This window comes from Mytilus edulis, chromosome 8 (assembly GCF_963676685.1).
Source record: "Mytilus edulis chromosome 8, xbMytEdul2.2, whole genome shotgun sequence".
Lineage (NCBI taxonomy): Eukaryota > Metazoa > Mollusca > Bivalvia > Mytilida > Mytilidae > Mytilus > Mytilus edulis.
The window spans coordinates 4,634,001-4,661,346 of NC_092351.1; the positions used below are offsets into that span (position 1 = coordinate 4,634,001).

General features: G+C 30.9%; 1 protein-coding gene across 4 annotated transcripts in view; it reads left to right on the forward strand.

Moving 5' to 3' along the window:
• The window catches only part of LOC139484646 (TBC1 domain family member 19-like), a 28,154-nt gene extending 14,604 nt beyond the window's left edge, over positions 1–13,550 (forward strand). For all 4 annotated transcript variants that reach the window (XM_071268472.1, XM_071268471.1, XM_071268475.1 and 1 more), the window contains 6 exons: positions 986–1,148; positions 7,771–7,880; positions 8,685–8,776; positions 11,050–11,165; positions 11,862–11,932; positions 12,868–13,550. In XM_071268472.1, the coding sequence (XP_071124573.1) occupies positions 986–1,148; positions 7,771–7,880; positions 8,685–8,776; positions 11,050–11,165; positions 11,862–11,932; positions 12,868–12,936 (621 nt within the window). In that variant the 3' untranslated portion in view covers positions 12,937–13,550. The remainder of the gene's footprint in view (positions 1–985; positions 1,149–7,770; positions 7,881–8,684; positions 8,777–11,049; positions 11,166–11,861; positions 11,933–12,867) is intronic.
• The last annotated feature ends 13,796 nt before the right edge of the window (positions 13,551–27,346 follow it).

Sequence of the window (27,346 nt, forward strand, 5' to 3'; positions counted from 1 at the left end):
ATTTTGAAAATATTAGAATATCTGACAACAGCACTTTAATCATAAAACCTTTCTATCAGAAACAGTTATCCTTCTTTTGATGAACTGGCAAAACCAGATTTGTATGTTGTAAAACAAGAATGGTAGAATGAGTTCAAATTATATGCTTCTTATAAGTTCTTTACTGGTAGAGCCAAAGGGGATCTTAGGTTGTCTTCTTTTAATCTGTTTAGTTTTCAACATTTTTATCTGTAATGCTTTTATCTGTTTTTTGTTATGTAGTCATACATGTATATATCATTAGAAATTACAAAACACATTTGAACTTAGTTTCAGTGGAACGATTTTTGGTAAAGGATTGAACCATAGATATAGAAAATTGCTTAGAAATCTGTTTTTTCTGTAATACTGGATCAATTGCTACACATTCATATAACTGGAGGTACTTTATTTGTCAAAGACAAAGTTCTGACTAAAAGAATGGTTTAAAATAAATGCATCAGGGATAGGGTATAGGTCTGAATCTTTTGATGAATTGTATGCTAACATGTATAATGCCATATAAGGGTGAACACATCTATTGTATGTATAAGAGCCAGTGGATAAATTTGTATTACATATGCTACACCTACAGAATGCTTGTATAATGTTGTTTGTTTGTCAGTATTTGTGAGGTACTTACTTGAGTTGAGATTTGTTTGTTATAGAAAAAGGTTACTGTATATTCATTTATTTTCGTGGATATCAACTTTCATTAATTTAGGAAATCTTGCGTTTAATATTTAATTTCATGGTTTTGCCAAAGTCTGCATATAAACAAATGGAAAACTTATAAATCGGTAAACATTTTGATTTGTGATTTACATGTACTCATGATATCCACGAAAATTGATATGTCACAAATAATAAAAAATCCACAATATCTCATTTTAATATGTCCATACTCTTTGTAAATAAGTGTTGCAAATATTCCTTTTCATAAACAGTAATATTTTTTTTTCTTCAGGTTTTATTACCATTCTCCAGAGATACCTTTGTGCTAAATCATTTCTCACAGAACAGTGCTACCCCTCCTAAATCATATATCAGAGGAAAGTTAGGAGTGGAAGAATTCTCTGTTTTATACCCACCTAATGGGGTCATTCCATTCCATGGATTTGCAATGTATGGTATGTAACATGGTTAATAATAAAGTTGAGGGATTTACATTAAACCAGAAAAATTTGTCTGTGAGAAGTAACATTCTTCTTTAGTTCTAATATGTCATGGCTAATGCATGGTATGCAGGTTTAGAAAACCTCAAGAAACTTAAAAAAATCAACCTTGTTTTAGTTGTACATATTATTACGCATTTCAGCAAAAATAAGCAGATTTGATAAAAAAAAAAAATTGCCACAAAGAGGTTTCATAGCACTTTATCATTTTACAGAAAACCTTGATTAAAGATTATTTACAGAGTGATGAAACTGATTAATACTACTGGTTTAGCAAATGTCTGAAATACTTCATGTATCAACACTTTTATCTAAATGTCAAGATGACTGTACATTATTTAAATTAAAATTTTCATATACTGTTCCCTCTTGTGAATCACTTGAACTTAATAAACTAAAGAGACTATATGTTTGCTCATTTATTGAAAATAAAACCAAACGTTTACAGAGTTAAATATTTATTGTTAATTTCAAAAGCTCCCTTCTCTGATTGATTGATTGGTTGATAATTTTGTAATGTCCAGTTAGATATAAATGCACAATCATGACACTAACTCCTTCTGCATTGTTCTGTAAAGTCTAAATCTGTTCCAAATAGATAAGACTGATTGTTTAATAAGAAATCTTTCATACAAAAGTACTATATTTTTTTTTATTATTTGTATTGTTTATAATTCATATCAAATGGGTGAATAAGGTTTATAATTGCTTGACATGAACATCTGAATTAAAAAAAAAATCTGCATTTAATATAGGTACAAATTAAATGAAAAATATACATTTGCCTGTACAAAGTATATACTGCTGTCCAACAAGTGTACGCATTCATCTGACAGAACACAAAGGTCTATAACCTCTTAATCAGTTAAGGATGAGCAATATACAAACTCATTTCATTTATTTGAATGGTATTTCTGGAGTTCAGAATCCTCAGTTAATTGGAAGTGTAGGTCAACTAGACAGCATTGGTAATTTGGTACAGATAATTATTGCTGCAAATAACAATTAAATTGGCTCTTTCAAGGACTCTATTGTTTTTTTTCTTCTGAAAAAAACACTGAATAGATTTCCAATGATTAGGTTTAAGATAAAAGAAAGAAAGATAAACAAAGTCAGTATCTGAAAATAATAACCTTATTATTTACCCTTTGAAAAACAATGTTGGTTCTATATTGTAAGTTAATTTCCAAATGTATTAACTGTGTATGGTGTAGACATTGCAGTGTTATCAATTGTAAAAATCATACAATGACAGGCCTGCTTTATTTCAATTCATATCAGGATTTTTTCTCCTTTTTGTCAATTACAAGGACATCATGCTTCATTTTTATACGACCGCAAAAAAAATTTGCGTCATATAATGGTATCATGTCGTCTGCTTCGTCGTCCGCAGACGTCTTTTGTTTCCAGACAATAACTTTTGTTTTAGTAAATGGATCTCTATAATGTTTTACCAGAAGGTTGAATACCACTCAAGGAAGGTTGGGATTGATTTTTGGGGTTATGGTCCCAATAGTTTAGGAATTAGGGGCCAAAAAGGGGGCCAAAAATAAGCATTTTTGTAGTTTTCAAACAATAACTTGTGTTTAAGTGTATGAATCTCTTTGAAATTATACCACAAGTTTCCATATCATAAAGAGATGGTTATTATGGATTTTGGGGGTTATCGCTCAACATTTTTTAAAATTAGGGGAAAAAGGGCCAAAAAAGGGAAAAACTAGGTTTTTCTGGTCAATGGACAATTAAGTAAATTTAAAAGCAGTGTAAGGGAGGTAATTCAAAAACATTTAACATACAATGTTGGGTATGTTCTAATTTACCTCCCTTACACTTCTTGTAAATTATTTATAAAGAAATGTCCGGTTTTGGACTAATTGCAAAAAAAGGTGGGGTGGGAGTTTTCATTTTTTCCCCCCAAATTTCTCAAATTCCAAATTTTTGAAAAGTTTGAAGAAGAAATCTTTAATTGCACAGTATTGCACAATAGATTTGTAAGATCTTGGCCTTTGTTTTGTGTCAGAAATTCATATTATGTCAAAAATTTGAGCACAATCCAAATTCAGAGCTGTATCAAGCTTGAATGTTGTGTCCATACTTGCCCCAACTGTTCAGGGTAGACCTCTGCGGTCATAGAAAGCTGCACCCTGCAGAGCACCTGGTAATTTATGTCATGATCTTTGTGTTATTTTTCTCATACAGTAACATATGATTCAGTTTAGTTTATGTCAGGTGTTTTTGTTTCTTTTGTTATATAGAAAACCCACCTCAGTCTATAAATGTCACTATTAAACCTTGGAGTCTTAAGTAAATACTGACTTAAGACAAATATATTCTATAGACAAGTTTCTCCTTTAATAAGATAAGATGGATTTGTGAATCATAGTCTATAAATATCATTTAATATGATATACTTAAATTGATATATATTTGCCTTTATTAATTTCCACTTTTATATAATACCACAGAAATGGAAATGAATAGATTTGGACAAGCATACTAATAATTCATTTTGATAGCTAGATTTACACAACTTATATAATACATTTTCTCAAAATGTTTCTCTTGTAATGTCATGAGTGTGATATAATTGAATTTGTATAAGAAGTATGACCTTATTTTATACTGGTGGATTGAAGTATTAAAGCAACCGTCCAGATTTTGATGGAATATGTACCTTTGACCTAAGACTATATGTCTATGGTCAATTCATAGATTAAACTTGGCATAACTTTAGTGACAATAATTATAAGAATTTACATAAACCAATCTTATGGATTAGATTCTGACAACTATAAGGGTTTTACACAACCTTTGGTTAACGTCATTATGTAATTTACTTTTATTGCTTAAAGCTGAACAGATCGATTTCATGGTGTTATGTCTATAAAATGAAATGAGAAGAAGGCAATCTTAACATTAAACTGTAACAAAAAAGATATTTACACAGGAAATCTTGTCTTTCTTTATTACCATGCTTGATATGTTTATATATGTACCAATAAAGTTCAGATTGATGTAGTATCAAATAGAATTAATTAATGCAAAATTTGTAGATATATCAGTCAACGCCATATTCAAAATATAGAAGAATCTTGATCTACAATATAAGTGATAGTATACAAATCATACTAGTAAATATTTTATTGAAATACACATATATTGGTGTTTTTTTCTTTTTTTTAAATTTTCAAATATTTTAAGTACCTGCTTCTGGTTTGCTAAAACTAACTAGGAAAATCATTTTGGATTTTTGTTTTCTTTAAATTTAATGATTTGCTAAGCACTGTTTTTCTTCTAGATTTTGTTGCTGAAGGAAAGAACTTTGCAGTTTGTAGTTGATAGAGAAAAAAAATGATAGACTTCTTTTGACTGTTCAACCTAAACAAAAGAGAGCATATACTCTTTTTGATGACTAAAAATAGCTGGTTGAAGCAATGTCCAATTTAATGAATACAATGGCTATATTATTATTCCTGCAGTTTTAGTTTTCTGTATTTATGGGTATACGTGAACCAAGAATTCAAATGATTAAAAAAAATATACATTTTCTAAGGGTCATGCTGGTGGACGTTTTGTCCCAGAGGGTATCACCAGCCCAGTAGTCAGCACTTCGGTGTTGACATGAATATCAATAATGTGGTCATTTTTATAAATTTACTGTTTACAAAACTTTAATTTTTTCGAAAAACTAAGGATTTTCTTATCCCAGGAATAGATTACCTGAGCCGTATTTGGCACAACTTTTGGGAATTTTGGATCCTCAATGCTCTTCAACTTCGTACTTGTTTGGCTTGATAAATATTTTGATATGAGCATCACTGATGAGTCTTGTGTAGACGAAACGGGCGTCTGGCATACTAAATTATAATCCTGGTACCTTTGATAACTATCATAAATATGCAGAATTTGACAAAATCATATATTAAAGTATCAACAAATACACGAAACATACATCTTTCCTTCAATTTAATTAAATGAAAAATGGTTCCTATGTCAATGTACTTTAAATCACTGATTTTTTTTTGTCACATCTAATGAGGAGTTTCACAGTGATTGTTTTTTCGAAAAATTGTTTAATTTAATTTTGAAAGAACAATAATTTGTAAGATTCTGTAATTGCTATAAAGTGGATGTTTATCTTGTCAGTTGTCAATTATTTTCACCTAATGAATAAGACAGCCAATAGCAGATATTGCATTAGAAGATGAATTAAGATTACGTAATGCTGTGTGTTTAAATTAAATGTAACAATTTGAGTAAGGTTACATTGTCACTGCTTGTATAATTGGAGAGCTGTGAAATCTATTGACCTTTATTGGATCCTAGCTTGTTAAAGACAGTTAGATATAACTTGACATTAGCACCCTATGTATGATCAGGGAAGTATTATATTGACGTCAATAATTCCATCATTGTTTGTCCATGATATGATGTTCTATTTTTGGCCATTTTTAAATATTTTGTTCAGCCTGTGGTAAAGTTATTTGATGGTTCTATTAATTACAAGATTTTATTGAACAGAATGAATTATGTAACCATTAGTCTTTTCTACAGAACTTATTAAAACTGGATTTAATAATAGGAAATAACTTGAAATTGTAATTGTCTTGTTTCCTATAGCCTTTTGCATGTTTAAAATATATAGATGTAATAGTTATTAAGAGTGAAATGAGCAGGTTTAAATCAGGACATTAGTTTTCTCATCTGAATTGTACCCCCGCTTAAAAAAAAAAAGGGGGGTATACTGTTTACCTCTGTCTGTCCGTTCGTCAGTCCGTTCAATGAATATTTTTCGTCACACTTTTCTCAGGAACTACAATACCAGGATTTATGAAATTTGGTTTCAGGGTTTATATAAGTCTCCTTCACTGTGTGATGCGTTTTCAGATTCATCACTCGACAACTTCCCGTTTACCGAACACTTGTATGATTTTACAAATGATAGCCAAGTTGAAAGTTTTCGTCACATTTTTCTCAGGAACTAAAATACAAGGATTTCTGAAATTTGGTTTCAGGGTTTACATAAGTCAGCTATACTGTGTGATGTGCTTTCAGATTCATCACTCGACAACTTCCTGTTAACCGAACACTGGTATGATTTTACACATGATAGCCAAGTTGAAAATTTTCGTCACATTTCTAAGGATCTTAAAATACAAGGATTTCTGAAATTTGGTTTTAGGGTTTATATAAGTCAGCTATACCCTGTGATGTGTTTTCAGATTCATCACTCAACAACTTCCTGTTTACCGAACACTTGCATATTTTTACACTATTAATATTATCCACTTGCGGCGGGGGTATCACCAGTGAGCAGATGCTTGCAGTTTCACTTGTTTGTTTCTCATTTTGTCATGTCAATGTCTTTTATAGCTGACTAAACAGCTTAGATTTTACTTAATTTTTAAACCCATACAAACCCCTATAATTGCTCTTATCCCTGCCATTTTGTCTCAAGTAGATAGATGTATCATTGGCAATTGACAGTCATAACATCTCCTTATTTTCATATAAATTGTTAATTCAGGTATACCTTATTTTAAAGTTCTTACTTATGATGGATGCATGGATGTCTTTGAGTGTTTAACATCCAGTGGTTTTTGCTGTGAATGTTGGACAATTTGAGAAACAAATTTTATAATTAAGTGCTAATTCAGTAATTGTTATGAAAGAATAATGTTCAACTGGGGGCATTAAATTAAGTCTTATATTTATTCATAGATTTAAATGTACAAAAATCGTATCAGCATGAGTTGATTGACTGTTATGAAATAACCGTTTCACAGATGATATCGAAAATGTTCCTTATGTCGTAACTACAATACCCTTTCCTTTTCAAGAATGTGACATACCGAATTAGACTATTGACTGGAGTTGTAATAACATAAGCAACACAACGGGTGCCGCATAGGGAGCAGTATCTGCTTACCCTTCAGGAGCACCTGAGATCACTCCTCGTTTTTGGTGAGGTTCGTGTTGCTTAGTCTTTAGTTTTCTATGTTGTGTCTTCTGTACTATAATTTGTGTGTCTGTCTTGTTATTTTTAGCCATGGTGTTGTCAGTTTATTTTCTATCTATGAGTTTGACTCTTCCTCTGGTATCTTTCATCCTTCTTTTGGATCAGCAGTTGCATCTCAGCATTAATATTTTGCCTCAAATGATAAAAAAAACCTATGCTGATTATCCTGTTCCTTCAACTAATCATACAATATAAATAAGAAGATGAGGTGAGTGCCAATGGGACAACTCTCCATCCAAATAAAAATTTATAAAAGTAAACTATTTTAGGTCAAGGTTCGGCCTTCAACACGAAGCCTTGGCTCACACTGAACAACAAGCTATAAAGGACCCCAAAATAACTAGCTATATATATATATATAGTGTAAAACCATTCAAACAGGAAAACAAATGGTCTAATCTATATGAGAAATGGGAAACAGATGAACCACTCCAATAAAGGACAAACATTTTAAAATAGGCTCCTCACAATGTATTGTTTTCTATATCTTCAATCTAATTAAATTTGTATTTTCATGTGGCAGTAATCAATTTATCAATTTTTTTTTTATTATTTCAGTTGCTCCTTTATGTTACTTATATAATGATCCAGTGATATTGTACTACGTATTTAGAGAGATCTACACTCGCTATTTCTACAGATTACATAGTATATCTTCTCATCACCAGGTATGTTCTATTTATAGACATGATAGATACTGAAGATTCCTCCCCCCCCCCCCCCTACATATTACATAGTATAGCTTCTCATCACCAGGTACGTACTATTTATAGACATAATAGATACTGAAGATTCCTCCCCCCCTACAGATTACATAGTATATCTTCTCATCACCAGGTATGTTCTATTTATAGACATGATAGATACTGAAGATTGCTCCCCCCCTTCCCCTACAGATTACATAGTATATCCCCTCATCACCAGGTATGTACTATTTATAGACATGATAGATACTGAAGATTGCTCCCCCCCCTTTCCCCTACATATTACATAGTATATCCCCTCATCACCAGGTATGTACTATTTATAGACATCAGAGATTCATTCATTTTCCATAATTACCATTTTAAGTGGATTGGGGAAAGACTTGCATTTCCATGCATACTTGATGTTATGTTTTTCACAAGTTCTGTGTACAACCCTTCTGGAAGTTTGTTTACTTAGTTGACCTCTTAAATTTGTTGTTGTGACTTTATTTACAATTAGGTGTGTATAATATATTTTGGTTGTGAAATTTTTGCATGTGAATGAATGGTTTGGCTTTAATTTCAGCTTTAAAAGATTCTTTCCAACCTGAATTATATAAGACATTTAATTAGTATGACCATTCTTATATCCTGTTATTGTATGGTTATATATTAGTCTTAAATATCTTTTAAGACATTTTTGAAAACTTATTATTGAAAGGTTTGTTTAATGAATTTAATTAATCAAACAAATATTAATAATACAATCTGTAATTTTTCTGGCAGGGAATTGTTGCACTGAGCCTGTCATTTGAAGTTTTACTACAAACCCATGAACCCGAGTTGTTTTTCCATCTTAAGACAGTTGGATGCCAGCCGTAAGTTTCTTTTTAATCATTGTATATCAAGATTTCAGTATTATATAAATCTATTATAAATGAATATGATTCTTTGTGTGATGCAAGAAGCGCCAGGGTTTCATCGGAGACAATGATTGTCAGTTTTGTTATTAAATATTTATGATTTTGCATGTGGCATAAGCCATTCCTAAGAGAACAAATAATTTTTCTTAAAGGATTGTCAAAAAGAGAAAAACAACAGAAAAAAAAAGTTAAAAAAGTAACCAGACAAGGACAAATTAGTTTGTACTGAATAGTGTTGAAATCATATGGGATGATGACAAAGTATTGTCTGAGCAGTCTTAGTACAAGGACATTTATCAACATAAATTGTCATATATGTTAAAACAGTTTCTATTGTTCAGAATGTACATATGTGATCTTTTTTCTGATGAAAAGGATTTCGTGTAGCTCTGCACATTTAGTGTCTGTTATAATCCTGTAATAGGTTTAGAATTAAGTAAACAATATTACATATAGATAATATGATATAAAGAACATATGGAACATGATAATATTTCAACAGAAAAAAAAGGAGTTACCCTCAGTACTTAGAAATAAATTAATAAATTTGGGTGGACAGACATTTCCATGTGCAAAACAGAAAATGACAACAAACTACTTAAATAAAACCTTGAATTTTAGCATTATAAATCCAACCAAAACTGGATTAGGGGTTAAACTCAGACAATCCTTGAGCTAGAACAAATTTAATCTAATCTAATGAAAGACAGAAAATTGATAAATTATTGCTTAGCCTTTGAACACACCCTTTTCATCTTTGACACAAATGTTCTGTAAAATAGATAACCAAGCCATGATTTTATAAGAGCCCCAATTTCATAGATTAAGGCCAACTAAATTTAATTAGTAGATTTTCATCCAAATTTTTGTAAAAAATGGGGTGGCAGGGAGGATTTTATTTTTTATTTTTTATTTCATATCAAACTATCCTGTGACGTGTTCTTAATAAATACAAGAGTAATAATAAGCTTATATCATGTATGTTCATGTATAAGGAATCATGTATAATTAATATCTCTTGTTGGCAACCATTGTTCTACATGTACATGATGTTATTGTTGCTTTAGAAACCTATGTTCAGTAAACGGCAACCACGTGGAGAAATGCTCTCTTCAGCTGGACTAACTACACCAAATTAATTTTGCTTTCTGGTTGTCCCCATAAAATGAAGCAAATATGCATTGGTATGCAACTCAAGGATTATGAGTACAGAATAAAATGAAAACTTAAACAGTGTTGAAAATAAAAGGGTTTGTGCTTTAAAGATTCTTATGCATAATGCAAATATAACAAGAATGTAAAACATGAACTTAACAAAAAGAAGTGTTTAAAGACCCTATTGAGGGTATTGGGACAGAGGTTGTTTGCTGTTTGTCAACAAAACACAATAGCCGTGGGTAAATCTAAGTGTATGTTTGCCGACTTTTTGAACTCAATATACTGTAAGAAAATCTGACAAGTTCGTGCTTGTGTCAATTTTTTTTAGTCAGTGATTTTTTGTACCAATGTGATCCATGATTCTTGCGCTTTGGATATCATTCTGAAATTCACAGTTCAAAATTCCTGACACAAAGTCATTGACATTGTACAGTATCAATAAAAAAATCCACGGTTTTCTAATCATAGAAATTAGTGTCATGCAGCGATTTGCATTCTTGGAAACAGCGTATTAATCGTAAGCCGAACATGTTATGCGCTTCCCGTAATCAATCTATATTCTTAGTAGATGATGTTGTCATCATAGATCTGTAGAATCATTTTAAATTACTTGAAGAAATACGAAAATCGTAATTTGAAACAGGAAGTTTTGAATGAAACGAAATTATTGACTGTTACCGGTTATGTAAATGAACAAAATCCGGAAATCGTAAATTTTTAAAAATAAAAAAATTCTGGGCGGGACGATTTCAGAGGAGCAGGCAGGGATGAAAATCTATCAATTGATTTTAATTGGCCTAATGGTAAACAGCAACCCATATCAGATATTATATCAGCTTGAGAAAATATATATATATATATGAGAATATGGTGTTGCTGGAATTTTTTCTACACAAAAATTGCAGTCATTTCTCCTACTGTTAGGTTAAGTTCTCAACCTACCCTCACAGTTGTTACTGTTATATAGCAGTATTATTTGGTGTTCTAATTATGACAGTTAAAAAATTTACTATTTTGAATAAGTTTAAATTAACATATACTGCATATTAAAAGGGTTAATTTTATTCCAGATTGAAAATAGCTTTTAAGTGGTTAGTGAGAGCATTCTCTGGTTATCTCTCTAGTGACCAGGTATTGCTGCTATGGGACAGAATTTTAGCTTACAACTCATTAGAAATCCTACCAGGTAAGCAAAACTAGATTCTTTTGTTATTTAAAAATTAGAATTTATGACTTTTGACTGTATTGACTGAAATATGGTGGTATCAATTTAATGAAATTTTGTGCATTGTAAAATCCTAGCACTGGGTATAGGATACAAATATTCATAGGGTATCCTGGTCCATTGACATCCAAAGGTTTTCTTCATTTGGATGGACAAATTGTTGATGCTATTGAGAATGTACTTTTTGGACCCATTCCTTTTAACATTCTTCATTGGATTGTCAAGACACTTTGTACTTTAAAGGATCCTTACTTGAAGATGTAAAAATTAGGGGGGCAGTAATTTGTGAATTCCTTGTTAACAGCATAATTTATTTTGGTAAATCGTGAACTGAATATTTTCACAGGAATTCCACTATTATGTCTAACAGATATTTTTAGGCAATATATCTATAGAGGATTAAATAAGGAGGGAATGTTTCATTTTAAAAGTTATATTTTATTTCATATGTAGAGCCACCAAAGGATGGTTTGTATTTGATGTGGATATCATTAATGTAAGTTAATAATGATTTTGAGTTTATACTCAAACAAACTTAATGATACAATTCCAAACAGCAGCCATGTAAAACAAGCTTTACCAAACTGCCCTTGATAATGAAGAATATACATGTTAACATTTTGTTTGATTAATATCTACATATCTATTGTTTTTCAGTGTTAGCTGTAGCCATTTTCTCATTTAGGAAAACGAATTTACTGAAAGTGCAATCATACAATGCAGCAGAGGTAATTATCTTTTAGAAGTACACAAGGATAAAGGCAATCTCTACAGAGTTCAATATCTTCAAATTGAACACTTTCTTTTATTCTTTTATTGAAAGAGGTTTTGTATTACTATTTACATGAAGTAGGTACAATATGCATTACATTGTTCAAACGTAGGTAAATCATTAATGTAAGAATAAAAGAATGTAAATAAAATAATTAAGCATGTCTGGTTTTTTTTAAATAGAAAATCGTCAATTTCGTTTTATTAGAAGAAAGTGTGCAGTTTATAAAATCTCTTTGAAATTAATGGATTCATGCTAATGTTTTATACAAACAAACATCTAATGGGAGAAATTTAATTATTTTCGTAGCAAGTTATGCTATAAACTCTTAAAAGGTTGAAAATTTTGTTTTAAACCAGATCTCACATCACAAAACATTCCTCTAGTTTTGCTGACTGTGTTCGGCTTTCTAAAGCAAACAAAAAAATTTACCAGTCATTCAACAACAAAAAATCAATTTATTTAGAACTTAACGTAAAAAAGTTTCTACTGTAATCTAATATTTATGTACAATTTTTCAAGCTCTCAATCTGATAAAGTCTATTGAGGTATCTTTTTAAATACGTTTTTATTATCTATTTAGAATTATCTTTCAGGCTTTTTATAGTACTAAACAGGATCTTCCAACATGTCCTTGTGGAATTTTAATTGCATTTGTGTTAAGAAATATACAGAAATTATACATTTCCTTTTTGTAGAATAGAAAATTTGTTCTTCCAACCTGACAAGTTCTTTATTTTTGAAGTCCAATGTGTTAGAAAGTGCCAACATTACATGTCCTTCTATCATGCTAGACTATGCCTGTAGTCCACCCATTTCAAAACGTTTTCTTCTCTTTCATGTCGTTTTAGCAAAACAACCTCTATTATAATGTTTCTCTTCTCTTTACAGGCTGTGTTAGCAGATCTAACAACATTACAAGTTATTCCATTGATACAGCTCAGTTTGTTCTCCAAATGAAACCAGTTTAGAATTGATGTCATCATGGTCTTATAATTCTTTTGAAAATTACACATGTCAACTTGATACACAAATTTATATATTGTAATATTTATGTTTTTATTATGAATGCTTTTCATCCTGATTTGAAAACCAGCAATAAAACTGTAACATATAAGGATTATAACACAAGTTGCACATTTGCATATTTATAACAACATTTATTTTGTATTTAATGCCATTCATTTGTCCTCCTTGTCTTTAAATAATTCACAATTATACAACATCATGGAAAGTTTGCCTACGTTATCTTGATCAGTTAGGGAGCATTCAAAATAATTTGTCAGGAATTTGAATGACTGTATGATATCATGTCTTTTGTGATTACTACAGACTTGATAATCTGTACCAATCTTAAATTTTATCTGTTCCATTGTGAATATCATATTACATTGAAGAAAAGTTTTGACATAACCATATTAAGTTACACATCAAAAAGCACTATAAACCAACATTATAAGATATTCTTTTTAATAATATTGAACAATGATTTTCTTTATGTTATATCAAAAATTGATATTGTGTCATTTGAAGGTGAAAGTTGTGGTTGTGATAATAAATGTTTAATCACTAGATTTTTCCTTTTTTCTTAATTAATCTGCCTTTTGTAAACTTTTTGGATTATTATTCAGACCTTGGACACACAATATTACTGGAAGAGTTAGCTCTCCCATATTCTGATGTATTTTGATGTGTCTCCCGTTATATATCTGTATTTCAGGATGATTGATTTTCTTTTAAACATAGATAGTTTTGTTATTTTTTTCTGTTGCACTCTCATCTATTGAACTCGTCAAATAGAAACAAACCCCTGTTGGCAGATGTGAGGTATACCAATGGGACATAAAATTAAACAAAGATGCAGAGAGCCCTCAGCCAGCTGAAATGGTTAACAGGTCTTTGATATTACTATATAATTCTGGTTTGTTAATATATTGAAGTCTGAATCATCCTTCAAAATCATTTATTTATTATGACTCATGACAACAGCAGTAACATTACATTACAAGGCCCACGGAAGTGATATATAATTTGTAAATAAAAAATCGGTCATACTTGTGCAGCAATAATACTTAGTCAGCCTTCAATTTGTAATTAAATGGTTGAAACCATCTACAACACAAGACTGATGGCACCAAGATGGAATGTTGTTATGTAAGACCAAAATGAAAGAAAAACAACTGGCACTATTAACAGATGCAAATGATGTGCAAACAGTTAGGGTTCATGTCCATACTTCAGGGGTCATATTGTTCTAAAATCGTTCTCGTAAACACTAGAAAGTACTGCTATAACAATTTCATATTAAAATTATTAGAAAAATTTATGGTCAAGTTTTTTTTCTGCTATCATTTTATCACCAATCAGCATATCGTTTCACAATGAATTGGCTATTGACTTTCATCTTGATAACCAACTAAAAAACCTATAGATTACAAAAAACAATATTTTTCTGTTTGTGTTTATAAAAAAGAAGATGTGGTATGATTGCCAATGAGACAATTCTCCACAAGAGACAAAAAGGACACAGAAATTAACAACTATAGGTCACCGTACGGCCTTCAACAATGAGCAAAGCCCATCCCGCATACGTAGTCCGCTATAAAAGACCCCGAAATGACAATGTAAAACAATTCAAACGAGAATACTAACGGCCTTATTTATATATGTAGGACTCGAAAGTTCGATGGTACTCTAAAGTGCGATGGTCACGCTAAAGTACGATGGTCTACGCTAAAGTACGATGGTGTCATACATGAACGACATTTGGGATTGAATGGATAGTTTATTCTACATCTTCTTATGTTTATTTAAAGTACGATAGTTGTTCAAAAGGTGTAATGGTTACACTGAAGTATTGTTAGTACATCTGGAATGTAGTGGAAGTCGTTTTTTAATAAAATAATATGTTATAAGACAATGCCCCGTGTTAAAGGTCATACTTAAAGTTGCATATTTCAATGGCATTAGGTCGAAAAGTGATTGTTTTGATTAAAGTTATTTCTACAATTTCACAAATTAAGTTAACCTATTCCCGCAACGACAAAAAATTCCAGATTGTGATCATTTGTTTTTCTCTTCTCTTCTTTCTTTTCTCGTGTAATAAAAATCCTTAATCTGGACAAACATTCTCGTCATAATGCTGTGAAACGTTTACGTCGATGTATTTGCAGAAAAACACACTTTAGCGTATCAAACCATCGTACTTTAGCGTAGGTCATCGCACTTTAGCGTGACCATCGCATTTTAGCGTCCCCATCGCACTTTAGAGTCCTACATATATAAAACAATGAACATGTATATCTATGAACAAATATGAAACACATAAACCATGTCTGTTTTTGTAATTTTGGTTTGAATTTTGTTGGAAAAAGAATTACAAGTATGACATGAAGGGTCATAACCATCTTACTTTTGTTCTACAACTGTATTGGAACGTAGATTGGTAATTATATAATTTCTATATACCACACAGTTAAGCAGACAATTCAATTCTTTGGCAGTTTTTGAGAGCATCTTGTGAAATAATTGGGAAATGACTGAAATATATGATTGATTGAATATTATCATTGACAAAAACAAAAATTACACAATACGTCTTTTTAGTATTTAAAAATCTGTCATGTTGTTATTCACATCTTTTGAGTATTAAAAATGTCATGTTGTTTTTCACAGTGAGAATGATTTGAAAAGAAAACAAACATGTTAGTACAAATCATTCGTTATTAATAAAAAGTATGTCGAATGATATCAAAGGTTTACTCAAACTCATAAGTCGAAAACAAATGCCATGATAACAAACGAAAAACAGGAAAGCAAAAGTATACAAAACACTACATAAAAACTAACGACAGACAAACACAAACAACACCGAATATGATCTCAAGTATTCTAGAAGGGGAACACACTCCTCAAGTTGCGACAATCGTGAACAAATTAACCCTGATTGAAATAGTGTCAAATGGTTGAAACTATCAATTACGGATCTATGAAAAATGAAAAAGGTAAAAGAAGATGATTTTTTTTTCATGATAAAACATAACATGAACATCTATTGTTTGTAACTACACATGGTCTAGATGGGCATACTAAATATTTGTATGTAGATAAGTCGACATTAAAATGGTAGCTTCATGGAAGAAAACGCCAAAGAAAAAAAAATACAAAAACGACAGTAGACAAAATAATATATACATATAACATTTTAACAACAAGAACACCACAAACAAAAGACAAGAAACGGTCACCGTGATTATTGGATTTGGTTTCTAGAGGTAGTGTCTACAGATTACAATACCATTCAGTATTATATTATTGGATTTGGTTTCTAGAGGTAGTGTCTACAGATTACAATACCATTCAGTGTTACATTATTGGATTTGGTTTCTAGAGGTAGTGTCTACAGATTACAATACCATTCAGTATTACATTATTGGATTTGGTTTCTAGAGGTAGTGTCTACAGATTACAATACCATTCAGTATTACATTATTGGATTTGGTTTCTAAAGGTAGTGTCTACAGATTACAATACCATTCAGAATTATATTATTGGATTTGATTTCTAAAGGTAGTGTCTACAGATAACAATACCATTCAGTATTATATTATTGGATTTGGTTTCTAGAGGTAGTGTCTACAGATTACAATACCATTCAGTATTACATTATTGGATTTGGTTTCTAAAGGTAGTGTCTACAGATTACAATACCATTCAGTATTATATTATTGGATTTGGTTTCTAGAGGTAGTGTCTACAGATTACAATACCATTCAGTATTATATTATTGGATTTGGTTTCTAGAGGTAGTGTCTACAGATTACAATACCATTCAGTATTATATTATTGGATTTGGTTTCTAGAGGTAGTGTCTACAGATTACAATACCATTCAGTATTACATTATTGGATTTGGTTTCTAGAGGTAGTGTCTACAGATTACAATACCATTCAGTATTACATTATTGGATTTGGTTTCTAGAGGTAGTGTCTACAGATTACAATACCATTCAGTATTACATCATTGGATTTGGTTTCTAGAGGTAGTGTCTACAGATTACAATACCATTCAGTATTACATTATTGGATTTGGTTTCTAGAGGTAGTGTCTACAGATTACAATACCATTCAGTATTACATTATTGGATTTGGTTTCTAAAGGTAGTGTCTACAGATTACAATACCATTCAGAATTATATTATTGGATTTGATTTCTAAAGGAAGTGTCTACAGATAACAATACCATTCAGTATTATATTATTGGATTTGGTTTCTAGAGGTAGTGTCTACAGATTACAATACCATTCAGTATTACATTATTGGATTTGGTTTCTAAAGGTAGTGTCTACAGATTACAATACCATTCAGTATTATATTATTGGATTTGGTTTCTAGAGGTAGTGTCTACAGATTACAATACCATTCAGTATTATATTATTGGATTTGGTTTCTAGAGGAAGTGTCTACAGATTACAATACCATTCAGTATTATATTATTGGATTTGGTTTCTAGAGGTAATGTCTACAGATTACAATACCATTCAGTATTACATTATTGGATTTGATTTCTAGAGGTAGGTGTCTACAGATTACAATACCATTCAGTATTACATCATTGGATTTGGTTTCTAGAGGTAGTGTCTACAGATTACAATACCATTCAGTAATTCATTTTTGGATATATTTAAAGTAAGCACGTATGCACTACCATACTTACAACAAACATGTCACCTTCATAAATTTATGAGAATATTTTTATATCATAGATTAATACAAAGGAAACATTTTCTGACCGTCGGATACAAAGAGATAATGAGATTTTTTAGAAAAGATATAAAAAAAAAACTACGGGTCTTTCAAACTATGTGAAAAATCCTGCTGGTCAACGACTAAAAGTGAAAACAAACAATGCTAAGAACAGCACACGATATTTTTCAATGATCTTTATTGTTGACTCCTCTGTCCTTTGGCCATATTTCTTATTTTCATATTTAGTGATATAGTTAAAAAGTTTAAATCCCATTTATATTATGTTTCTCTTGGTTTACTTTAGGTTTTGTAATTGCAGAAATCAACGTGATCCAAGCGCAACAATAACAAACTTCTGATTAACTCGCCTACACTATCTAGTCAGTGTTATCAAACATTTATTGGAAATTGAAGGGAAATATAGCTATTTGATGCTGCATAACCTTACGGTTATATCTTCCTGTTATGATTGTAGAATCGCAGTAAAAACATTTCTAATTTTGTAATTTGATCTTTGAATTGTAAATCTCTATTCATTTAAAAACACATATAATGGTATTGAATATTTTTGTTTTGTTTAGCTCTACCCTTCAAGTTGTCTGTGATTGACATCCAAATTAAAATGTTGTACAGCTGAAAAGCTATCTCATTGGCGCATCCGAGATCTGCGGTTAATGAGCACTTATATTGAACTTTATATAAACTATTGCTTTATTTGGTATATAAAGAAATAGCCTGTCCTGTATTCCCTCGAATGGCTATAAAAATGGTATTGTTTTTCAAATACCAAAGGGGGTGATACTATGATTAACAGCGCTAGATCTTTATCTTGGCAATTTATTAAGATTTTGATATGATCCATGCGATCATATTACAACAGACTCTACGGTAAAAGTGCCCGAAATACTTCCTAAATTGAAAAAAGAAAACTAAGTCAAACTTTATACCTTACTGTTTTGCATATCATAAAGAAGGGGCGTTGAAATTTATCATTTTTCACATATATATTTTTAGTATAAAGTAAGTTCTGATTTTTGTCGATGCTGCGACTTTTGTCGAAAATGGCTCGACAAAGGGAAAGTGATCCGGCGGTGGCAGCGTTAGCTCACTTCTAAAAAAAGCTTTATACTTTAAAAATTGGAAGACATGAATGCTTCTTAATTGATATAAAGATGCCTTATGTTACGAAACTTCCGTCTGTCACAAGGCCAATGTCCATGAACCCATTTTCATGGTTCAGTGATAACTTGAAAAGTAAGATTTTTTGTATTGTTAATTTCTCTCGTATTATGAGTAATAGGATTTTTGGTATGTGGTACCTTGCAAGTTTCTAATGCCAATCAGGCAGTTTTCACTTGCCCTCAACCTCATTTCATGGATCAACGAACAAGGTTAAGTTTGGTGGTCAAGTCTATATATCTCAGATAATATAAGCAAAATGTCTACTATATTTGGTATATGAAAGGATTGTAAGGTGAACATGTTATCTGACCTTCACCCCTTTTTGATGGTGCAGTGGCTATAGTTAAGCTTTTGTGTTTTGTTCTGTTTTTCTGATACTGTTTGCAATATGTCTTATATATTTGGTGTATGAAATGATGATAAGCTGTACATGTCCAACTGGCAGGATTCATCTGCCCTTGACCTCATTTTCATGGTTCAGTGGTCAAAGTTGGGTTTGTTTTGTTTTGTGCTGTTTTTCTTATACTGTTTGTAATTAGTCTACTATATTTGATGTATTGAAATAATTCATGATGTACATGTCAGTCTCGCAGGTTTTAGTTGACCTTGACCACATTTTCACGGTTCATTGCTCAATGTTAAGTTTTCTTGGTTAAGTCTGTTTCTTAGAAATTATAAGCAATATGTCAATTATATTTAGTGTATTTGATGATTGTAAGGTGGACATGTATGTCTTATGTGGTTTATATGACCTTGACCTCATTTTCCTGAATCATATTAAGTTTATGTGATAGTTGTAGTAAAGCTTTATATATAGGACTATCAACATAAAATCAATGGTTAGTAAAGAAGACTAGATATTTCACTATGTGCAAGCGTGTTTAAAGTCTATTCAAACAATCTTCCACTTATTGTCTGAACACACTCTGATGCTATGTCATTTACACTTGACGATATGTCCTTGTTTTTACCAATTAATGGTCCTGTCTGTCTGCCGTCCTATCAAATGATTCACAAATAGAATGTACAAATATCAAGAAATAGATTTCATGATATATTTATTTAGGGTCAGGATTTTCACCTAGGTAAATGTTTAGTAGTTTTTATTTTGAAATACAAAAAAGGTGATGTTATTCATTTTTATATGCTTTCCTTAATTGCAATTGAAAAACTGGCATAACATTTTTTTAGTTATGTAGTACCTTAATGTCTTCAACCTCTTAAATGCACAATAAAGATTACTCTGGCTTTTGGTGGCATCCGTGTATCTCAGTATTTTGTTTTTTTGTTTAAAACTGTTGTTTGTTCTGGTCTTTTTTCCCTTTGCATGACGTTGTCTTTTTTCTTTTGCTTTGAATTTGGTTGGAAAAAGAATACAAGTATATGACATTTTTTAATTTTGCCTCAAGTCTAAGTGACATGAAGAGGCATATCAACCTAGCTTGTGTTCCACTCTCGACAACTGTATTGGAACGTATCATGGTAATTAAATAATTTCTATATAACACGCAGTAAAGCAGACAATTCAATTCTTTGACATATTTTGAGAGAATTTTGTAAAATAATTGGGAAATGACTGAAATATATGATTGATTAAAAATCCTCATTGACAAAAAACAAATTACACAACACATCTGTTTAGTATCATATTGATATGCACAATATGAATGACTTGTCTGTTTTTAAATATCTTCGTTATCAATTTTAAAATTGATTGAAAGATACCAAAGGGATACTCAATCTCAAGTCGAAAACAAATGCCATGACAAAAAACGAAAAAAAGCAAACTGAAACAAAACACTACACAGAAAACTAACGACTGTTAAATACATACCGGATATCAGGTATTCTGCTCTGCACGTTGCACCAATGGTTAACAAATAAACACTGATGGGAATCATGTCAAAACTACCAGTTAAGGATCTATAGAAAATGAAAAAGCCACTAGAAGATATATCTTTCTGAATGATAAAACATAACATGAACATCTAATGTTTTGACGACATATGGTCTAGTAGGCGAGTGACTTTAACCATAAAATTATATTTTTAATGCACCCACCTAACACACGGCTAAATTATATATCATTTGAAAGCTACATATCTGTACTATCTGTTTTGCCCGGTCGTAAAAAAATCGTATGGTGCAATTTCCGTCAAATCAAGATCAAAGGTCAAGGACGAATAAGTGCAAATTTTCTAGGATTTCAGCTTGATTGCATATTATGACTTTTATATACTAAATTCATATATGCAAAGAATTTAAACTTTTAGCAGAGAGATTAACAGTCCTTATTAAAATGCATTTTTAAATTTTTAAAGCTTGTTTTTGATAGACAGCACATGTTTCCTGAAATTCGAGTAAAAGTTAACAAAATGTGTGGAAACCCAAATTTTTCTTTCTGATGCAACTGCTTATCACTTAAAACTAAGTAAAACCCTGTAATAATTATCCAAGAGGTTTTTGACCTCATAAATTTCCTAATATTATGCTTACTTAATCTAACAGCAAAACAAAACAACTCATACAGTTGCCCAAAATACCGCCATCTGCGAAAAAACAGCTTTTTACCATTTCTTCCTATCTAAACATTGTATGTGGTAAATATAAGATTTAATAAACAAATTCTTAAGAATCTGAAAAAAAGTAAAGTAAAAAAAAAACATGTGCGCGAATCATACTTTTGCTTGAAATAAAGGGGGCGAAACTATGAGATTGCAGTCTGCATTGTAACTATCAGACTGCAATAAACATCTTTCGACTTTTCTAATTGTTTGATTTGTAGCTTCATTATAAATATTGATGTTGTGAAATGACCTTTTATTTATTAAATGTGAACCATAAAATAGAAATTGAAAATTAAGACAAAAATAAATAAAAAATAAATTGATTAAAATTGAAATTTCAAAGAATTAATAAACTAGTAAACACATTATAAAACTTCTTCATTGCTTGAATTGCGTTGTTCATTGTTTAAATGCATTAATTCATCAAATAAGAAGTCTTTTGAAGAAAAAAATCCATTAATACGTTACGATTCTAGTTACAACTACACTTCCTGGATAACTTGAATGACTAGTTCATTTTTCATATGAGGATGACTTCATGCAAGAGTTTCTGATGACGACTGAAAAAAAGCTACCAGTATCTTGAAAGTTCAATTTCCACTATATAGATGATTTCATCTCACTGTATGAATAGTGCTAAATTTGTGACAATATTAGACTCGTATTTTCCATTGAAATTAAAAATAAAAGAGATGTAGTTTACTCATTCACGTATCTAAAAATCGACGATGAGGGTTTGTAAAGAGATGAGCACAAATCAACCCATCAAAATAACAAACTTTTCATTTCTATGTAGCAACGTTATAGCAATGCCTGCATATCTATACTACTAAAGGAAGAGACTGAATTCATTGAGCCTCAACTCCTGTGAAACAATAACAAGTCGGAAATATTTATGATAGGACGTATTAATGTAGGGTTTTGTATTTCTTAAATTTGTTTGTGCATTCGCAGTGGACGTACTGCAATCTAAATAAAACTCTTTATTTAAACACTTGCCCAATTGTAACGCGATTTCGCGGCATCTTCTTGTGGAGTATATATCTCCAAGTTGATACACTATTTCAGAGCTTGTATTTGCTTTCACGATTTTCGTGATAGTGCGTAACTGCTCACAATGAAGAAATAAAATAAAGCCAACTATAGTATACCGCTATTCAATAGTCATCAATCGATTTACAAGTAACTGGGTCACAAATCAAAAACCGAGGGAAACGCATCAACTATACGAGGAACACAACGAAATATTAGAAACACTGAACTGCTACAAAAACAAACGTCAACACACAAAGAAACAGATTATTCGACACCAACTGCCATATGCCTGACTTGGTACAGGAATTTAAAAATGGTGGTTTGAACATGGTTTTTTAACCAGAGGTCAAATGCAATGTTGAAATCATCCCTTGGACAATTTTATGAACGCCACTACGAGTTGGTTGACAATTATGAAATACCTGTTTCGCCAGATGACGACTGCTAAGTTTCAATCGACGTAACCAAAATACCGTCTTCTCTGCCTTGAATGTCACCTTCCGAATAAGACCGAGTTAGGAATTACATGAGCAAAAAGACGGGTGGGGGTTTGTGTCACTCATGAATCTGTAGTTGTATATGTTGTGTTTTTTATAGTGTTGCTTGTCTGTTTCATTTTTTGCCCGGCTTTGTCAGTTCGTTTTTAATTATGAGTTGATGTCCCATTGATATATTTCGTCACTCTTCAAGTAGTAAAAGTTTTGGTAAACGATTTGGTTGTATATATATATCCCCGTAAGCAAATTAAGTTATTTTCGCGTTAATCTTCTTCACTTTACTTCCAGGCAATTTTTTGGCCGATTTTCATTACTGGTTAATTTCTTTAAAGTAAAATGATACAAAAGGGACAATCAATATCTCAAACCATAAATCAAACAAACTTAATTAAAACCATGAACAAAGAGACGAACAGTCCACAAAACACAGCACAGCATGAAAACGACCCTGCCTAAAACAGCGATGATCTTATGAGATCAGGAAGGGTATTCAACGTTTTCATTTTTTTATTTCACAACTGCTTATAGTGTTTTACATACACAATGACCTGCATTTGTATTTTTTAAAAGTTGAAAATACTCAAAGCATCTTTTATTCAAACAGTTAAAGAGATTATACTTCTAAACACATTTAATATGTCTTACACGGTTTTAAACTAAAAAGGAAGCAGCAGCATATAATTTAATTCGTTTACATCCTTCTTTCGACAACCAAGTGTTTCTAAACAAGGTTACTTATTTTAGTCTTGCCTACAATTTAGTCGCAAAGTCATGTTTGCATTTAAACATGATGACAAAAAGTAAATAAGTTTGACTTCGTAAAAAACACATTTTTATCTCAATTAGCTCGTATATATTCTTTTCGAACTTTAAATATCCCTTCTTTTATTATGGAAAATCATTCTCATCCCTGAAATTGACAATTAGCGATGTGCTATCTTAACATAGAATAACAAAATGATCGCTTTTTGCAGATGGCAGATTTTTAGGCAACTGCAAACCCTTCAATAGAAGGCTGTTCTATGAACAATAATTAATAATTGCATCTTAAAATTACAAAACAAATATTCCTTGACCTAAAACATATACATTCATCTATTTTTCATTTTTTGGGGATTTGTGATGAATTTCCATTTTCAGGAAATATTGCGCATCTTATTATCTTATTTTTTGTTTAATTTGGAAATAATGTATCATGTTATATAAAGTTCATATGGTCTTTTGGAAAATTTTATGGTACAAGAATAAGAAAATGGCCTTTTGTTTAATAATCGCTAAAAATTCGAATGCGTATTAATTATTCGTGACCTTTGACCTTGATTTAACAGAAAATGCACCGTACGATTTTTTTACGACCGGGCAAAACAGAAAGTACAGATTATTAGCTTTCGAATGATATACAATACAGCCGTGTGTTAGGTGGGAGCATTAAAGTCGTTAACTAAGCGTCTTTTTGAAATAAGTCACTCGCCTATAGGTAGGTTTGTGTGTAGATAAGTCGAAAACAAATTGATAACTCCATTGCAAAAAACAAACAACAGTAGTATACAAAACAACATATAGATTTAGCAACACAATCATCACCAACAATAATTTAAGCACAGATGTACTGCCATACTTACAGCATGTTACTCTTGTAAGAATTTGGAATATCTTTTATATTATAGATTATACATAGAAGACATTTTCTGTCCATTGGATTTACAAGAATAGATTTATATTGTTACTGATCTATTAAACTGTACGTGATATTCCCTGGTCAACGACTAAATATGGAAACAGACAATTGTAGGAACAACACACGATCTTCTTCAAACATTTTATTGTTGACATGTCTGTCCGTTGGCCACATTTTTATTTCGATATTCAGTTATATATTATAAAAGTTGAAATCCTAATTATTTTTTTCTTGATTTATTTCAGATTTTGTAATTGCAATAATCATCACAATCAAAGAGTTACAAAACCAAATCTCTGATTAACAAGTCTAGAATATCAAGCCAGAGTCACACATTTATTGGAAATTAAAGAACAAAAATGTAGCTATTTGATGTTACATAACCTTAGGGTTATATCTTCCTGTTATGATTGTGGAATCGCAGTCAAAAGATTTCTAATTTTGTTATTTGAGATTTGAATTGTAAATATCTATTTATTTTAAAGCACCAACCTTAAGTTCTCTGTGATTGACATCCAATTTTAAATGCTGTACAAATGAAAAGCTATCGCATTAACGCATCCGAGATCTGCGGTTATGCGCACTCAGTTTGAACTTAATATAATCTATTTCTTTATATAGTATATAAAGAACCGTTATGTCATGTATTCCTTTGGATGCATTTAAAAAGAATAGTAATTTATTTTTATTTAAATTCAAATATCAAAGGAATTGATCATTTTTATAAATTGACGGTTTGCAAAAGTGTGAATTATTCGAGATATTAAGGATTTTCTTATCCCAGGAATATATTACCTTAGCCATGCACAGGCACAACTTTTTGAATTTTGGCTTCTCAATGATCTTCAATTTTGTACTTGGTATGCTTTCTAACTGTTTAACCGTCACTAATGTCTTATGTAGAAGAAACGTACGTCTGGCGTATTAAAAATTATAAGCCTGGTATACTTGATAACTACTTGATACGCAACATTGTGTTAGATAATGATGATTTCTCCCGTCGAAGAAGTGCCAAAAATATTTCCTAAAACGAAAACGAGTCAAGTCAGAAGTTTTTACCTTACTGTTTTGCGTATCATATAGAAACTGGGTTGCATTTTATCCTTGTATATATAATATTTGTACAAAAAATAAATACGATAATATAGTGTTATTGTACTATGAATATTGGGGAATATTGTCCCGAGTAGAATTTTATATTGCACGAGATTGCCAGTGCAATATATCTTCTACGAGGGGCAATATTCCCCAATATTCATGCAATAACCCTTTAATTGTATAGCAATATAAGATTTGAAAGTAAAAGTTGGTTTAAACTAATATTTTGTCGTTGATGACGTCATGAAGTTTGATGATTTATTGCACTAGTGCAATATTATAATTTAGTGCACTATAACTTTTGGTTACTTTCAATTGGAAATATATTATATTGCTATGCAATAATAACTATTATAATAAGTTCTGAGTTTTCAAAGTAACTATACTCAAATAATCTTCTACTTGTCGTGTATCTGAATACTTTTGGATGCTATGCCATTAAGACTCATCTATCTTTCTTGTACTGAAAGTTGTCTGCTGTAAAGGGTAGTAGTTTGATTTCTAAAACTTGTAAATGTTGTATTGTGTTGTGTTGTTATTATTCCCTGACGAGCATATATGTCTATATTTCTCATTGTTTACATTTGAAACAGTAGGTTTATGATTTACCTTATTATTATTACAGATATCAGGAAGGGAACACATACCCTGTAATTAAAAATAAACTTATAGATCTATTTTGATTAATTTATATATTTCAGGAAGAGAATAAGACTCTGTCAAATTATCTGATTCACAGCGTCAAGAAATTTAAAATAAGTTTTTATTTTACGCCAATCATAGCCAAATTTGTAGAATTATTTCTGATTAGACCGGACGCTATATTTTTACTTTTTTTTTAATTCTGTTTGATGCCATTTTGTTATATAGCTTTTGGAGTGGATAAGTCTTCGCTTTTCAAATGTTGGACTGAGTTATATTGATGCAGTTTAGTGGAAGAAAACGCTTATGACGTTGGAAATTAATCAAGCTTTTCAATAGAAAGCATACATGACAAATTCGATTCTTTCTTTGGCAATTTTGAAAGAATAATGAAATTACTGACTTGCAACAGACAAGTTGCATTTGTATTAACACATCATACAATATTTCAGGCCAAAAAAAAGAAAATGGCATTTAACACCAAAACGCAATCAAATCATTCGTTTGCAGACTTAGCTGCAGGTATTTAAAACAAAATATGAAATTTGGTATCCTTAACAGAATTTATTTTTGAAAAACCCTCTACTTTTATGCACATTTGCCCTAGGCTGATGTGGAGTAATTATCATTTAGACATTGAAACAAAAAAAATTCAAAAAATTTGCAAAGATGTCGTAAGTCCGCAGCCAGCTGAAATACTGTACATGTCTTTGATATTACTTCAGTATTGGTTAGTCTGAATCATCCTTTCAAATTATTTGAAATGACTCACGACTAAAGCAGTAACATGACAAGGCCCACAGTAGTTTGATATATATATTTTGTCAATAAAAAACAATCTTACTTGTGCAATAATGATACCTACATATACACCGTCTTTAATTTGAAATTAAATAGTTGAAACCATCTACAACACAAGACTGA